Source organism: Coturnix japonica, chromosome 26 (genome assembly GCF_001577835.2).
Source record: "Coturnix japonica isolate 7356 chromosome 26, Coturnix japonica 2.1, whole genome shotgun sequence".
Lineage (NCBI taxonomy): Eukaryota > Metazoa > Chordata > Aves > Galliformes > Phasianidae > Coturnix > Coturnix japonica.
The window spans coordinates 3,373,065-3,391,246 of record NC_029541.1 but is presented as its reverse complement, the minus strand read 5'-3'; the positions used below and the strand labels follow the sequence as shown (position 1 = coordinate 3,391,246).

At 47.4% G+C, this 18,182-nt stretch overlaps 1 protein-coding gene across 1 annotated transcript; it reads right to left on the bottom strand.

The window, feature by feature from the left end:
• Positions 1 to 349: 349 nt before the first annotated feature.
• Positions 350 to 16,592, bottom strand: RAP1A (RAP1A, member of RAS oncogene family). The gene is made up of 9 exons (XM_015885364.2): positions 16,472 to 16,592; positions 10,245 to 10,315; positions 7,900 to 7,983; positions 6,811 to 6,879; positions 5,869 to 5,925; positions 5,615 to 5,755; positions 3,699 to 3,842; positions 1,753 to 1,868; positions 350 to 1,118 (listed from the first exon to the last, which is right to left on the bottom strand). Exons 3-8 carry the CDS (start codon positions 7,954 to 7,956, stop codon positions 1,782 to 1,784), a joined length of 555 nt encoding a protein of 184 aa, XP_015740850.1. The 5' UTR covers positions 7,957 to 7,983; positions 10,245 to 10,315; positions 16,472 to 16,592; the 3' UTR covers positions 350 to 1,118; positions 1,753 to 1,781.
• Positions 16,593 to 18,182: the final 1,590 nt, after the last annotated feature.

Below are 18,182 nucleotides of genomic sequence, written 5' to 3'. Positions count from 1 at the left end.
CACACCGAGCAAGCAGCACAGAAGTGAAAATTACCTTAAATTACTCAATATTTGTACATTTAATAAAGATAACCGACCTGCAAACACCACGCTTTGGCTCCTCCTTTAAAGGAAGCACGGGGGGCTGCAGCCTGGTGCCCCAGTAGCTTTCAGGCAGATAGATGGGTATTGCCAACCTATGTCTCCATCCAGTCTGGTTGGGCTGCATGGAAAAGGTGGATCTCTGCTTAACTCCACAGTTGCATCGGGGTCAGATGGAGACAAAGGCAGACATTGGGATTTCTCAGCCCTGGTTCCCAATAAAAGCACAGGAAAAGGCAGGAAAGCGTAACAAAAACACAGAACCAAATTGAAAATGTACTAAAATTTAATCATTCATAAAAGCTGTAATTTAATCTGTGACAGTAAAACACAAGAAGCAACATTAGAGTCGGTTTAGTATATTATATATATATTTGCTTTTAAAGCCATAGAAATCAGTTATCCCAGGGTTTTGGTTTTTCTTTTTCCCCCTATAAAAGACCCATTTGTCCAAAGCATTTTGCACAAACGTTTTTTTTTTTAATTAGAATATAATGCCAGGATGAAAATAATGATAACTCTGTAACTCTTAAATATAAAATGAAGTCAATGACTCAAAAAGTTATTTGCTGCAGGGAGTTCGAAGGAGGGAGGGGGGGGGGGATTTCAGATAATAGATATCTATAGTTACAGATATAAAATAGAATGGTGGAACATTTTTAGTGCTCGAAGGGGAGAAATTACCATCTAAGGGTCAATATGAAACTTTCATTCTAGTAGCGATGTCTAACATTTGAAATGCATCCATGCCCCTCTGTATAATCATACACTAGAGTCAATTACGTTTATCTTTCACTTCTGTTAACTGCTGTAGCAAAGGAGAAATGCTGTTGTCTTAAATTTCCAAGAGATAAAACACAGAGCAATTTCTTTTTTCCAGGGCCTGTGTGTGCAAACCATGTTAAGATCTAAATTCTTCTCGTCGGATACAAAAGAACAGGAGAAGCTCCTTCAGATATGTCACTAATTTCTGTAAGGTGGTGACGTTGGGAACGCTGGCACTTTCCATTTAGGCAACAGTTCTTCATTCCTGCAATCTAGGAAGAGAAAAAGAGTGGGGTTTCTAATGCTGTAGGGTAAGGGCACCGTGCTGCTCCCAGCCAGAGCCTGCAGCTGCAAAGAGGCTGCTTTCATCCAGCAGTGTGACGGAGCAGCTGTCAGCACACTGAGTACCCTGCCAAGATACACAGGAAGATTATTTATAGCCTAAGTCCAACCTTCGGTGGGGTTTTGTTTTGTGTTGTGTTCTTGGTGGGCAGCCATTGAAATCCACGTCCCACCCAAAGCCGTTTGCAATTGTCCTCTTATCAGCCAGGGCTGTGACAGCACAGAGAGTCACCCGACTGCCTCTGCACTTCAGCACAGAATAAGGAGGAGGCACCGCTGACCCAGGATGGCTCCGAGCACCGAGTCACAGGGGAGAGCAAGGAGGAACCCATCCCCACCGGTTCCTGCTGTGTCACAAACCACAGCTCAAGCAAAAGGAGGAAGGCTGATATTTCTCTGCCAGGTCCGGCAGTGGAAATGGCTTTCAGTCAGAAAACACAGACAGCAAGAATTGTGCATTGTGGAGAGACAGAAGGCAGATGAGAGGAGGGGAAGGGGAATGAGCCCCACCAGGAGCAGCTCAGGTGTGCATTACACCCAGGCTACATGTGAGACGCTGCTTACCTGGCTCAGAGCTGCTGCACCATGGGACTCTAAAGCAGCAGGCATGTTTTCTTTTTCGGCTTCTTCTTTTCCACTGGTGTTTTTCTATTTATCTGTCTGACCAGGTCATAAAAGATCTGAAAAGGAAAAACACAAACTGAGTGCCAAACTAACAAACAAAGCAAGCATCAAAGAAATCAGGCAGGTTGGCAGGATGACACTCCTTCCTGGTGTCTGCAGTCTTATGTATTCAATCATCTGCTTCCATTTACCTGCATGTATTCCTCAAGCAATTGGTTATTAAACAAGAGGGCACAGAGCTCCCATCCATCCATAACGGAGCCCCTTCTGGGCCCTGGCTTCACTCCCCACTGTGTAGGATGTGTTCTTAGTTTCCCCTCCTGGCCTTTCAGATTGGAGCTGATCTCATTTGATGATCTCATGTGCCTTTGGTGCTGACCTATCTGAATGTATTAATAATATCAGCAAGGAAAAACAAATCATCTGCTCTGAAGGAGACTCTTCCAGAAGGGGACGACCACAGAGACCTCTTCTCACTTCAGCAACAAACTTCTTATGAACACTTTTTGCTGCCATTTGTTTTACCATTAATACCCATTCCTAGCAAAAGGAGCTTTGCAAACTTGCATGGAGTTGGGTCGTGGTACTGAACAGAACTACTTTGACCTCCAGAAAGCCCCACCCTTCTTCCTCATTTCCTTCCTTCCTGGAGCTGCTGATTGCTCACAAATTCTGGTTGATTCCAAGGAAATCCAAAAGACAAAGAAACAGGTTGGAACAGATTTCAATGCCTGGATATTTCACATTTTCTGCCTTGTATGTGCATGAAAGCACAAGTACCAAGTTCTATTGCTCCAAACAGAATGAACCCACGCTGCCTTCATTGGGTTCTGGTGTAATGAAGCGCACCTGAGCTACTCCTGCATATCCTTTGCTAAGATGCAAGATCCAGGTAGCAGGAGCAGTTCACACCCAGATGCTAAAAGTACAGATGACACATAAAGGAAAGGTTCCTGTAGGAGAAACCAACCAATAAGAAGCATTTTCTATTCTGATGCAGAACAGCTTTTCCATCTTTAAGCCTTTACAAGCAAGAGCCAAGGCTGTACAAAGGAAACCACCACGTGCTGGAGCAACATGTGGCAAAGGACACAACATCTCTCTGCTGGCAGATGAGGTCCCTGCAGCCCCATCCCTGCAGCACTGGGCATGGCACACTGGCTGCCAGAAGGATGCTGGGTCTGGGCCAAAACCCACTGCTTCTCCTTATCTCAGGCTCCTAAATGGTCCCAGTTATCTCCTGGCACCAAAGCTGCTCTGCTCAATGGGGTCACCTTAGCATTTGTGAATGGAAAGCTGGCCCCCGGCCCTGTCAGATAGCTCACAAGGGAGAATAAAACCTCAGTGCTGGATGGCAAGAGCCACGCGACGCTGGGCACACCAACGTGCAGAGGTGGTTCTCATTTAAACAAGGAAAACTGTGCAGATAGATCCATGTTTGGAAATGGGCTCAGTAAATCAGTGGCTTACCAGAGGAGGAACTGTGATGGGATGTCTGCTTGAGCAGCCAGATGTAGCAGGAATGTGAAAAGCAAATACTTTCAAAACCAACAGCCAATACTATGCAACACGACAAGTGATACAGTGGGGCATATCCACATTCAGAATAGCAGCAGTTGTTATCTTTAAAACGTGTAGAAGTTTATCTAAGAGTCATCCAGGTCACTCGGGACCCTCTGCTATCCATGCTCCCTGGAGGTGTTTAAAAACCATCTGGATGTGGTGCTCAGGGCCGTGATTTAGCAGAGGGCTGTTAGAATAGTATGGTCAGGTTGTGGTTGGACTCAATGATCTTTAAGGTCTTTTCCAACCTGAGCAATTCTATGATTCTACTCTACAAGGCATTCATGTAGAAGTGAGAAAGACAAGGTGCAGCTCATACTTACCTCATTAACATTGATTTTAGACTTTGCAGACGATTCTAGAAAGGCACAGTTACACCACTGTCTTGCTAAGTTTTGACCCTGTTCTTTGCCGACTACACGTTCTTCCTCCAGGTCACATTTATTGCCAACCAGAATCATTGGAACCTGGAGAAGGGATGAGCAAGAGGACGAGATGTGTCAGCAACATAATATACAACACCTACTGCCCAAGCAGTGCTGTCAATGAAATGCAGCTATGTGGTCCCAGAGCCCCAGCACACGGCCATCTGCCCATCACATCACAGTGCATATTGCATCACTGATGTATTTTATGCACAGATAAAAGGGCATTCACTACAAATAGCACTGAAACCATCATTAATAATGACTCGCTGATAATAACTGAAGTTTCTAATTAACGAGCCCTTGGCAGCTCAGCTCCCAAAAGGAGCTTCCAATAAATGCCACATTAAAATACACATTTGGTGCATTTTCAGTGTATTCAGCCTATATCCACAATGCAGACACAAGAAGTCATTTGCTCCACAGCACAGTGATGGCCGTCAGCCCCTCTCCTTCAGCAGCTGTTTCCCTTTGCTATACACACGTAGAAAAAACCCCAAACCCAAAGAGCTGCTGCTGGTGGGTGTGTGCCTCGCTCCATTTCCTGAAGCATTTCATTCTTTGAGCAGAAAATGAGTACTCTCCAGCTGGGAAATAAATCACCATCCACTTCCTTTGATAATTTCCAACACACTATACGCTTTCTAATCCACTTGAAAGTATTTGCAGTCTCTCCCTCTCATTCAGCTGCACTCAAGATTAATTTTTGTCTTTAAAACAGCCGTATTGAGCAGAAAACGACGGCACTTTTATGCTTAAGAAGTAAATTTTACTTCTTACATCAGAAAGCTGAAGGCACAAAACCCCCCTCAAAAGATCATTTCACATTAAGGCCAGGCTGGATGGGGGCAGCGAGAAACCTGGGCTAATGGAAGTGTCTCTGCCTGTAACAGGGGGTTGGGAACAGATGACCTTGCAGGTCCCTTCCAACCCAAACCCTTCTATGATTCACAACCATCTCAGCCCAATGCTCTCTCTTACACTCTCTCCTTCTGAACATGTTCAGCAAATAAAAGAAGGAAATGAAAATGAGAAATGATAGGGGGGAAAAAAAAGTGCTACTTAGTTGATTAATGGGACAGGTTTGAAAGATTCCAAACTTTTTATAAGGTTATTTCAGGATACAGTAATCAATGTGGAGCAGAAAAGGGAAGTAGAACAACTTGCTCTATCACTTCCTGTGTCATGTGAAGACTGGATTTAAACACAGACTAAGGTTAATGGTTTAAGTGCTGGGATGTTAAAAGCTGTGCCCTGAAACTTAAAAATGGAAGCCCAAAACTGAGCATGAAAGTTGAAGAGGTTCTGAGCCTTGGGTTGAACAAATAGGCTGGATGTGGCTCTGGGCAGCCTGGTTTGGTGGTTGGCAACCCTGCACACAGCAGGGGCATGAAACCAGATGATTATTGTGGTCCTTTTCAACCCAGGCCATTCTATGATTCTATGTGCCACCCCCTGGCACAACACCATAAATCCATTTTAGTGACTGAATCATTATTGGCAAATGTAACAGTGATTTCTCTTTAGTCTGAAGGAAATGAAGTCCTGCTAATGCACAGTGAAAGAGGAAAACACCAACACTAAAAAAGACTCCCACCATTTTGCTATCACTCCCCATCCAGACTGTCAGCTTTCCAGCAAACTCGAGATGTTGTTTTTAATGTCACAAACACTGCAGAGGGAACTCCAGCACAAAACTTGGCTGTGCAGCAATGAGTATTCCTAGAAAGACATTCTGCTCACGTACAAATTTCCACGTGCTTCATTCGGAAGATATGCTATTCATTTACAAAACCAGACAATGTTGTACTTACATCTTCAGTGTCCTTCACCCGTAAGATCTGTTCCCGTAGGTCCTGTAGGTCGTTAAACGTGGACTGTGCTGTTATTGAATATACTAGTGCAAACCCTTGGCCGTTCTTCATATAGAGATCCCTCATTGCTGTGAATTGCTCCTGGAGTCAAGGAAAAAGGAATGGCATTAATGCAGCTGATGGATGTTTGTGATGGAATAGCTTTGCTGTATGGAGATAAGGAGGTGCCAATTAGAAAAAGGGGTTACACTTACTGTCCCTGCTGTATCCAGGATTTCAAGCATACACTGTTGACAGTCTACCTCCACTTGCTGGGGAAAAAGAGAAAGAAACAGTTAAAAGTAAAGCCTCCAAAATGAGGCAGAAGAGAGGAATCTCAGCTTCATTTTTCACTTCTGCAACAGAGAGTTCTGCAGTACAGCACCTTCCCAGCACCATGAGAGGCTCTGCTATCAGAGCTCAGTGACACCCCCAGCTGGCACATGGGGCAGCTCCCTTGTACCTCTGCTCACGCTCAGGCCTATCAAACCTTTCACCATCTAAGAAATGCCTCTGACTCCCCGTGGGTAATTCTACGAAAGCTGAATAAATCTTAACAGCAGAGCTCAGAATTTATGCTTAATTATTGCAGGCATGAAGGCTGCAAGTTTTGTTTTCTGTTTTGGTGTCTTTAATTATGGCAACAATTATGCTAATCTGCTAAACAATGGGTTCCTTGACATCAATCCCAGAGAAGAAAGCAGCACTGTTAATAGAGCTGCATAACACCAGGGTCAGGGATCCTGACAAGGACTTCTGCTCAGCCCTGCGTGCAAAGCAGCTGCAGAGACTTTGTATGTGCCTTCAAACTAAGCAGAATAACACCAAGAGAAAGCAACAAAGACATCAGAGATCTAAAAGTTGTGCGAGCAACAGAGGTTAAGTTCTCCTATTAAATAGAGGTAAAAACAGCCAATTTAACAGCACCATTGGCCCTTTTCTTATTATTCAGCTATACAGCAGCTCATGCCATTGGGTTGGCCAGAAGCCTCAAGTTTGTGAAGTATTCTGCAAAGCCAAAGGAAACTATCTGTAGTTTTATGGCTCCATGATGCTCTCAGATACACACCTGGCTCGGTCTGATAGGCTTTAATAGCATTATTAAAAAGCAGTGAGCAGTGTGAGATGTGAAAGGAACAGAAACGCCACTACTTTACCTTTCTGTATGAATCTTCTATTGTTGGGTCATATTTTTCAACAAAAATTCCCTGAACAAACTGTACAGTCTGGGGAGAAAAGAGATGGAACAAAAATCAGGTAAGCAAACGGATTGTGATGGTAACACTTAACCAATAAGCACTTCACCAAACAAGGAGCAGCATCAAATCGCTGCTGAGAAAGTTCAGGTGGGGAGAAATGACATCAATTAGTGGTAATGTCAATTAAATGTTGTGCAGTCTGTCATTTCTTGAGCCACTTTGGGACTGCTGGCCTGTTGTAACACATGAGACCCATCCCTGAACACTCAGGCTCTGTATATGCATCACACTGACTCCCATTGCTCCCCAGTTTTCCTGGTCCCCTGGAAGGCACAGGAATTTCTGTAGTCACTTCAGTTTGCTTAAGGTGCTGTGGAAGAACAGAGTGTATCAAAAGCTTTTAGTCCTCCATCTGGCAAGGATTATGATGGGATCTCTGGAAGAGCACATCAAATTTGAGTCATAATTGAGTAACATTTCCCTCCATCCTTCTGGATTCCGCAGGTCATCTGACAGCCCATTCCAGCAAGAGAATGGAAAGGAGCAGGGCTCTCTGCTGAGAGTCAGCTGCTGTCACCCTGCATGACAAGGAGCAGGGCCTGTTTCCTTCTTAGATAACCTCACACTTGACCACTTCTTTGCCATCCTGGCTTCTGGGTGAGCTGCTTGGCTGCTCTGTGATAAAACAGGTGACAGAAATCTGTCTTACAAAGCTTTCCTATCAACTCTGCTCTGTAAACCTCTTAGGAGGAACAACACGAGCACTTAAGGAACGCAAAGTGCCATCAGTGCAGCCCTGGCTTGGTGCTTTGTATCCACAGCATTACACATCTGCAGGAAGCAAGCACCAAAGGCTGACTGTTCCAGCAGTGATTCATTACTTCTTTCTTCTCAGGCAAAAAAAAAGACATTCACAGATCCTTCAGCAGCGTAACAAAGGCAACTTGGGTGTCATTGAGTTCAAGCAAGCAGCAGCACAAACATCCCAGCACACTCAGTGCCCAGGAGCAGCATGCAGCAGTGCCAGCACCATTCCCAGCCACTCACCAAGGCAGACTTGCCCACACCTCCTGAGCCAAGGACCACTAGCTTGTACTCACGCATGGCGCGGGCTGCTCAGGTACCAGCAACCTGCAAGGCAAGAGGAGAGCAACGTTACCCTTCATGCACACCTTAAGGACACTGCCTTCTCAAAGGAGCAACACACTGCTGCTCTGCAGATGTAATCACAGCTGGAACCTTGGTAGGAACAGTGAAGACTTTCCTTGTCCACTTGGATGCTTGAGTTTAGATGGCCTCTGACATAAGCTCTGCCTCATACCATGCACAGCAATAACCATCAAAGCACAGACCCACCCTCTAACACGTTCCAGTGTGTGTATACACCAACTATATGCAATCCCACACTCCCATAGCAAACCTGACAACTCAGTGCTTCCTTTCACTTTGTCACAGAGAGTTTTAATTATGGCAAGCATTGCCCTGAGCTCACTGGGCTTGGGATGCCCAGGCTGGACCTGTTGGCTTACTGCTGTTGGGAAACACTGTGTGTGCAGTCACAAACCCCCTCCCCCACTGCAGCACCTTCCCTCTGTGTTCTCAATGTTTTACAGCCATGAGGACAAGGCAATGAGGCTGGTGAGATGTGAGCAGGGGCTCAGGGAAGGATGTAGGGCAGCAGTTCTCCCCAGGAAGGTCAGCCCGACCCCACAGCTGCCAAGCACTCATTGCTCACCCAGCCAGGGCTGTGCCTTTTTAAGGAAATCTTCCAGCTCTCTGTGCTCGCTGCGCTGCACGAGAAAACCTCTCATTCTCCTCGAGATTCCCCGACAAATAAGGCAAGTGACAAAGCTGGCCATAAACATTTTACGCTCTGTTTACATTTTGAACCAGGCTGGGCTGTCCCGGTCGGGGCGTCGGGCAAACAATGACCTCAGCTGCCAGTTATCTTCTCCTCCTTCCCAAGTAAGGGTTCGGAAACATGAATGCTATGAACCCAGGGAAGTTTCATTATTCAAAGGCATCGCAAACCAATGTTGCCATGGGATTTACAGCTGCACCAGATTGGCTATAAAGGAAAAGCTGTTCCTCGGGGTTTGGTGCAGAAATGCATCACCCTGTCCATTACCAAACACATCACCTTGTCCACTATCACCAACAGCCAAGCTGACATGAGCCCAAGCTGCAGTAGAGCAGATGCTGCATCCCATCCACACCGAGGCTCTCACCCCTCCAGCTGCTCCCCAGCCTTACATAGAGAGCAGAGCTGAAGCCAGCGGCAGCACCAAGAGCTTGAATTTAACCTCAGGGCTATTTTTCTTCACTTCTCAAAGCTGTTCTTGCTTAATTGCATAAAAACTGATGAAACAGAGTCAGGGGTTTTCCAGAATGGTACCTTTAAATATCTTAAAACAGTCCAAGCAATGTCTATACACTGAGTACACTGGCAACAGTTTTGGCTGAGATTCTGGCAGCTCTAAGCTCTTCTGCTTGAAAACTTCCCAGAGAAGTAACATTCACTTCCTTTTAGCTCTAAAATTGTGGGTTATGTTCGGAAGTAGAGGGGAATTCCAATCAGCAACACTTTTCCTCTTGACAATCCTTAGGAATTCCAAGGGGTGGGTGACTATTTTATAACAAACCATCAATGCAACCCATTGATCTGTGCATCTTTCAAGGCTCCACGGGATGCTCCACCCAAGAAAGCCCTGAAAGTAAATCACGCTACGGTTTAAATATAGCTGTGAACTCTTTCACTTCTTATTTATAGTAAAAATACTTGTGGGAAAGTTCCAGCCAGCAGTAATACAAGACTGACTTCTCATTTCTTCTCTGCAATATTTGCTGATTTTTTTTTCCCTCTCAATTGCAACAGGAAACCAAGATCCTGAATCACACAAGCCTTGTTATTGTAGATCCCACATGCTTTAATTATCTTGCAGCCCTTACACGAGTTTGTTAACGTTACCTGTTTATCCAGCACAGATATTTATATTTCTCCTCCAGAAATGACCATGTTCCATCCCAACCAACTTCTTGTTTGGCAAACTGAATGTGCCCACCTCCATACAGGAGACGTTTGGCTCTCACTGCCACTGTGCAGTGCAGGAATGTGCACTGAAGCAAAGGCTGAATTGCAAAGCAGCATGAAACGATGAGCATTCAGTGCTTCTTTCGATACAAGAGAAGGCTGTGATCACTGTGAAGTGTAAAGGTTTCCTGTTCCAAGCAACCCTCACGTGGTGCTCAACACGAGAACAGCTACCCACATGCAAATGTAACCGTCCACACATCACACCAAGGCTGCCATGTATCTGCAGCTGGTTGGATGCTTTGAGCAGCAAAGCTTTTCACTTTACCACTTGTCAAACTAAACATAAAAAACCTCATACCTTGGCATAAAAGATCTCTCATCAGTGTTAACAGCACTACTGAAGGGTTTTCCAGGCTCCTTACGAGGGCACTGAAAGATAAACAAACCAAAATTAAGTCTTCGGAAGATATTTTTTAGCCAATAATGTTTGTAAGCATCAAATCCACTCTTTAGAGTGGGGCATGGTGAGGCCCCAGTGCTGCATGGCACAGGAAGCCAAGCAACTGCTTTTGTAAGATGCTTTTGCAGCAGATCTGCACCCAATGCTGCCACCTTGAAGCCCCAGAACCAGGTAAAGGAGATGTAGAGATCTCTGCTAAACATCCTTCCAATTGCAATTGGAAAGCGAGGCTACAGCAAAGGGATTCTTGCTGACGGCATTTGCATGCCCTCATCCCCTGCTCCCTACCTGGTTTGCACCCACAGACAACCAACATTTAGCATCTGCAATGGCACTGCCAGCACCCTGCCCCACACTGTGGCCACGCATGGGGTTATTTTTACCCTGGCAGCTCAGAGCTGAATCACGGCTACTATAAACAAACCTGTTTAATTTTGAGCTTCAAAGAGCTCCTCGCGCCAGCTTTTTCAATTACTACAAACTAGGCCATGAAAAGGCCATTGTTTTTTGTGGGCTTTTTATTTTTATTTAGTTTTTATGCCTACTGATGAGCTCCCAACGCTCCACCAAAACTCCTCCTTCAATCACAGCTACGTTTGCAAAACAAACTCTAACCCATCACAGCAATGACCAGACCCAGGGCAAAGGCAGCATGAGGGGCAGGATGAGATCTTTTATCCTCCTAAATGAGGCCAAGACTCAAATTATTCCTGTTAAAAACAAGGGACCTGTTTCCATCCCAGGCAGGAATTTGCCCAATTAACCCACCTGTGCTTTGCTAACGTTGCTGGCAGAGCACAGGGCAGCACACCATGGAAGTCCACACACATCCAAGGACCAAAACCAGCCACCAAAATGACACGTGGGTCTGTGCAACAACAACTGGGAACTGAGCCCAGACCTGAGCCAGTCCCGTGCTGAAAAGCAGTTCAATGAAGGACTGCTTGAGGAGCAGGGAGTTGGAACCAGATGATCACTGAGGTCCTTTGCAACTCAGGCTATTCTATGATTCTACAAAAATAATCCATCTTTTTGCCCTTCCCCACCAGTAGAACCCATCAACACAAAAGGCCACTGCATACAGAACCAGCTCATAGGGTTTCTTCCCATCTGCTGTCCCCCCACATCCACCACTTTGTGAATTGCTTTTTTTCCCCCCCCATTTTCTCCAGCAGGAAAAACAAACCCCAAACAAACACTCTGACCTTTTTAATGCCAATTAAATCCCAGCCCAAAGCTGGGAGGCTCCATCGGTGCAAAACCCTGACCATATTCTACTCAGGAAGAAGAATTTGTTGTGCTGATAGTAGCCTGGCAACATCCTTAACCATGTTCTTCCTGGTTTATGCAATTAAGAGTAACTAAGAGCCACGAGGTAGCCCGGCTGTCACCATCACTTCAGCTTCTACTATAAGGAATTATTTCATTTGGGCAGCAATATTGGGCAGATAGATGCAAACCATTGCCTTCCTCCTGTCCAAAGTACAGCACTGTGCCCAAGGGGTATTGAAGCCATGCCCACCCAGCACGGGGCCAATTAGTGCCACGCTGATTGGCAGCTGATGTGCCACACCAGGCTGTAATGAGCACCCAATTGGTGTTAATGTGTTTTATCAGCACCGTGCAGGAAAGCACCTCTTGAAACCTTCCATGGCGAATTTTCTGGCTCAGCGGGAATGCCGAGAGCAGCAAGTTGGATGCACTGAATTAACTCCAATACAGGAAAAGGTGCCATTGGTATTATTATTTGTATTAAAACGAGGCTTTCCCATACAGCTCTGAATCCTTCAGTATTAACTCAGTCCTGTAATGCTGCATCCTGGAGCCTGGGGGGGGGGCAGAACAGGGAGAAATTCTCTTCTATGCAAAGCTTTTAGGAGCAGGAAGATGCAGAACGCTGTCAGCAGCTCAGTGTTGGCACCTGAAGGCATCAGAGCCCGGAGCTGAGAGCTGCACAGCAATGCTCATAGTGTTAAATCCTCCTGAGTCTGCAAGGCTTGAAAGGGCAAAACAACTGCAGCAGTTCCTCCCGGAATTTCCTGCATGGAAAATAAGAGTGACGTGACGTTCCTCCCTAAAGGACATTGCTCTGATGGGTTAAAGAGCTTCTATACGAGCCACTTCAGTTTTACCCCATTATGGGGGATGGCAACCAAAATAGATTCTTATACAATGAAATGAAAACCAACAGTCCGGGCAGCCAAACTCCTGCTCCAAAAGCAGGGATGCTCTTCTGTGGGTCTGAGCAGAGGGAAGGAGCTGTGCTGCAGTGCTGGGCTGCAGCAGGAGGGCATCAGGCTGCTCCTGTCTCTGCACACCTCTGTGCAATGAAAAGACATAAGGCAACAGGGAAACGAATGCGTTAATGCGTAAATTCATGAAGCATATGGCCTGGAGACAGTCAGTTCTGTACTCTGATCCAGACCTTAGAACGTCCCACACTTCATCTGAATATTAATTGCCATGATCTGTGATTTCTGTACTTTCCATCTTGCTCAGGACACCTTTCTCAGCAAAGCCGACCCCCACATGCAACTCATTTTCTTTCTTGAGCTCATACAAAATCACCCATATACCAAAGCAGGGATGCTGCTGGTTTCAAAAGCCACGCAGCAATATTAGTTGGGTTTATTAAACCTTTTCCCTGTCCAGATGCACTTTGTATCAACTCAGCATGAAAACGTCAATTAAAGAGAATGAAGTTTCAGCCTCACCGTTCTGCAGACCGGGTTTTGCTGAGCTGCAATTCATGGTCCCCAGCACTGCACTGCACTGCATTGCACTGCACTGTGTGCTCCAATGCCTGCAGGGTGCTGAGATTGCAGAATGGAGGAGAAGGCACTAAGGACCCCGGGGCATTCAAACAGCTGTTTGATCATTGCAAAGGAGATGCCTGAGAAAGCCGTGTTCTGATCTATGCAGCTTCTAGTGATCCGTGTGCCTACGATCACATTCACCAACAGATCCAAAGCCAGCAAGTCGCACCGATTACAGTATTATTATACGTAATCAGATGAGTTAAAAGCCCTAAATACATGAATATTTCATCAGGAAGGCTGCTGGGAACGGCTTCAGTCTCCAGCTTTAATCTTGACGTTATTTTCATCTACAATTAGCGTTACAAACCAACATCTGGCCACGTTAACTTCCCTATCACCTGCCTTTATGCCATAAACCCCTTCAGATCTCTGCTCTTCAGCCCAGTGCCAGCCTGGGAAGGGTGTGCTGGAATGGGCCAGCTTGCGTAAAACAGCTGCACCAGAAATAACCTTACCCAGTGACCTATGATTTACTCCAAGCTATCATGCGGTAGGTGGCACATAAAAAGATATTATCCTGCATGTCAGCTGTCTGTAATGAAAGTTTTTTCCACTTCCCAGCAGCCCCTCCCTGCAACTTCAAGTTTATTTGCATTGGAGGAAAGGATATGACATGAAAAGCAACATAAAAAGGCAGTGCAACCAATACATCCAGCCCGACTGCTCTTCCCACATGCCTGGAATGCTCCACGTTAAGGGTCTATTTCCAATGGATGTGTTTGGGGTGATGTTCGGTTCCCCTCACCCCTGGGATTGAAGCCATCGGTCCAAACACTCCAAGAGAGCCTCAAATCTGCTTCAGCCACAATATAGCTACGGCTGCAGATGCACTCAGACCTCTCATTTCATTGCCTAGATGGACTTAAACCCTTTTCCATCTTATCAATATTGAAAATAAATAACAGCTAGTGGTGACTCAGAGCACCTGCCCAGCACACAGCCACTGCCTGGCGCCCATATTTTCAGCTAAACAAAAGGAAAGGGGGGAGGAAAGCCAGGCCCCACCAGCAGCCCCTAAGCGTGCCCAGTAACATCACCAACCCCACGCAGGCTCAGAGCTCCCCCCATACAAAGGGCTTTGCTCATCAGAGGCAAACAAACAAACAGCAAAACACACCGAGCTCTGCTTTGGTTGGCGTTTCTCAATCCAAAGAGTTCCACTTGCACCCTCAGCCAGGCTCAGGTGAGGCCACCACAGCTGCGAGGCAGTGCCTGTTCAGGTACAGCCGGTATTTCCTAACACCCAGGACCTGCTGGGCTGCCTGCAGCAGAGCAGAGATCAAAACGCCGCCTGCACTCCTATCCACACTCATCTCTCATAGGATCATAGAATGGCCTGGGTTGAAAAGGCCCACAGTGTTCATCCAGTTCCAACCCCCTGCTATGTGCAGGGTCACCAACCAGGCTGCCCAGAGCCACATCCAGCCTTGAAAGCCTCTAAGGATGGGGCATCCACAGCCTCATTGGGCAATTCTGCTGCTCTGCATTGAGAAGCAGCACAGTGTTGTGGTGGAGCACTGTGGCTATTGCAGTGCAGGCAGAGATAACACTGATGCTTTCGGTCTCACCTGCAATCAGGTGCACTGCCTGCTGTGCTGCTCTGAGCATCATCTGCATTGCACTGTGGCCTTTAGGAAGCACGGCCAAGGCTTTCCTTCTGCAGCTCTTCATTTAATAGATGGGGACTTTCTTTCCCCATTGAGTGATGGAGACACAGATGGTACCGACCAGGCTCCTGACTCATAGAAAAGGTCTCTCTCCTATTGGACTAAGCAATTACATTTATCACTTGCACGCACTGAAATGAATCCAACCTTCCAAGTTCCTTCCTGTTTTCATGAAGCAAAAGAGACTGAACTTGATGACGTTTGTAAGAAGTTGCTTTCATTACAGCCCTGCTAAACAACCCCTGGTCCCATAAAAACAAGAAACGTTTCCACTAAAGAAAGAAGAAGAGAATAACAGTGAGCTGAGAGTAACTTACTGACATTGTGAACGCACACACACAATCACAGCTGAATCGTTAATGCTGCTACAGAGCAAACACGGCAGCCTTTAATCTGTGCAAGAGGGGAATCAATAAGTGCTGCAGAGCTCAGCACACAGTGATCCCGGCTGCTCTGAGCCCACAGCCACCAACGTTTTCACCATTCAAAATAAAGGAGACAAAAAAAAACCCCAAAACCTGATCAGGGCTGAAACACAACCCAAACCTGACCCAGTTTTAAACTCATGCCTCCATCCGAGCTGATCATGCAGAACTGCCATGCAGCCACGCTCAGACTAAGTGCAGATGGGATGGACACAAAACGAAGCTCAGTTTATGGTTTCAAATACAAACCATCCCGGTTAAAAGCTGGTTTGGAAACTCCAAATAAAAGCATTAGTGTGTCAGAGCACGACACGGAGCAGTTCAGTCCCTGGTTGGCAAAGCTCAAAATCTTCACAAAGCTCCTTACCCTGCGGCCTTCCCAGGGCTCAGCTCGTCCCTGGGGCCATGGAACACGAGGGTTAATGGGGTGAACACTCCACATACAGAACCTATTGATGTCAGGGAGTGCCATCCCTATACCAGCATCATCACCTCCATGGGAACACACAGCTGGGCCTTTGGGCATCAAAAGGTGTTTCTTTGGATGAATGGACCCTTCAATATTTGCATGTTTTAACATTAATCTTTCCCATAGCAGCACGATGTGAGCACTCTGGCGTAGGGAAGCGGCCATAGCAATATGGTGTGATGTCAGAGCACCATTCGGACACAGCAGCCAACGTCACTGATGTGAGTTACAAGAACTGCCCCAACGCTGACAGCTCCATGGACTCAATGCTGTGCCTCCATTCACACTTATGGCCTCAGTAACCCCAAAATGAAACACATCCCTACTTCCAGCACCCCACTAACACAGGGGGGGGCATTAGAGCGGCACAGAGCGAACCCAATCAGGTCCAACCAAGTACAGAACCAACAGACACGATGACAAACGCTTGCAGATGAAACAACAGCTGATAGAACGCTGTTATAAAGCCGTAGAGGGGCCCTTGGAGCTCGGTTCGGAACAGGAACAGCGAGGCAGGAATTCCCCCCGGCACAACCCGGCTGCGGAGCGGGCAGGAAGCGCTGACGGCCGGGCCGGGAAGCGCCGCTGTTGACACCGCCTCGGCCTCGGCCCTCCCCGCGGCCCGGGCTCCCAACTCGCTCCGTTCCAACCCCGGTCCCCGTCCCCACCGCCGTCCCGGTGCAGCTGAACACCCGGAGCCGCCCACCTCCCGACCCCACTCCGCTCTCTCCCTTCCCCCGCTCACCCTCCGCTCCGCTCGGCGTTCGGCCGCTGTACGCGGCGCCGTTCCGCTCCGCTCCGCCCTCAGCGCCGGCCGCGGCCCGGGGAGGGGCCAAGAGGGGCGGGCGGGGACCAGAGGGGCGGCCCGGAGGAGTTCAGGGAGGTGGAACGTCCCGTAGGGGCTGATAACAACCACGAACGTTGCACTATCGGGGCCACATTAGTAGCGCTGGGTGGGATGTGAGCGGTGGATCAGACAGGCAGGATGCGGCCCTGAGCTCTGTGTGTCCCTCGGTGCTGGGCAGGGCCCAAAGAATTCTGCTATTCTATGTCATAATCCCACGCAGCTCTTGTGAGGCGCCATCTGTTGTACTGTGTCCAGGTGTGGAGCCTTCAGTACAAGAAAGACATGGAGATTTTGTTAAGGGTCCAGAGGAGGGACAGGAAGATGATCAGGGGGCTGGAGCACCTCCCCTATGAGGACAGGCTGAGGGAGTTGGGTTTGTTCAGCCTGGAGAAGAGAAGGTTGCGGGGTGACCTCATTGCAGCCTTTCAATACCTGAAGGGAACTTACTCTTCCCTTAAACTCTTGGAAAGGGCTGACAATAGCAGGACATGGGGAAATGGTTTTAAGTTAAAAGAGGGAAGATTTAGGTTGGATGTTAGGGGGAAGTTCTTCACTAGGAGAGTGGTTAGGCCCTGGAACAGGCTGCCCAGGGAGGTTGTGGATGCCCCGTCCTTGGAGGTGTTCAAGGCCAGGATGGACGGGGCCATGGGCAACATGATCTAGTAAAGGTGTATGTTTGGTGGCCCTGCTGGGCAGGGGGGTTGGAACTACATGATCCTTGAGGTCCCTTCCAACCCGGGTCATTCCGTATGATTCTGTGATCTCCATGCGATCAGCAGCACGGCTCAAAGTCCCACTCCGGTCCTCTGCTGTAATCAAAAGTAAACAGTGCTTCAACACTGCACTGTGCACGGGGTTGGAGCAGCTCAGTTTTGCTTGCAGGTAGCAATAGCACCATTCTGATGTCCCAGCTCTATGGCTCAGCTCCTTCAGGTCATCTGAAGCTGCAAAACAATGAGGGTCCCGGCACAGCCAGGGCCTGATTCAGCAGAATAAAGCACTTGGTTGAGGTCTGTTCTGATAAAGCTTGATTTCCATCCAAGTTTTCTGCAGGTTTGGATGGAAGCTGATAATATTTGTCGCTGAGTCAGACTTTGCAATGGGTTGAAATTAAAGCTGGTTGAACGCAGACCCGGTTATGAGGATTAGAACAGAAGGAAGGAGCTTTCCCAGCTCAGCTGCAGGCAGAAGGACCCCTACAGCTCCAATAGGACCCAATTGGGTGAATTATCACAAGTTGAGCTGATGTAAATATCCAGCTAATGCCCGTTTGCTGATTTAATGAGATCCAGAAACCATTTGCAATCACGTAACGAGCCTGGATTCCTGGCTGATAGAATCACAGCACTGCCTCGTGTATCCCACACAGCACAGGGGATGGAAACTGCCCAAGCAAGGCTGGGTGTTCTGTGAGGTTCTGTGTTGGGGTTTTGCCCTTCTATATGGCCCCTCTATATGGTGCTGGGCAGGATGGGAGCCCCACACCTCACCTCCAGCACACAGCTGTGCCAAGGAGCACAGAGAGCATCAGAAGTTCATCATGCTCACACCCACATCGTCAGCTAAAGAGCAGCCTGGCTGCTTCCTAGGAACATCTGGGGGGGGCTTT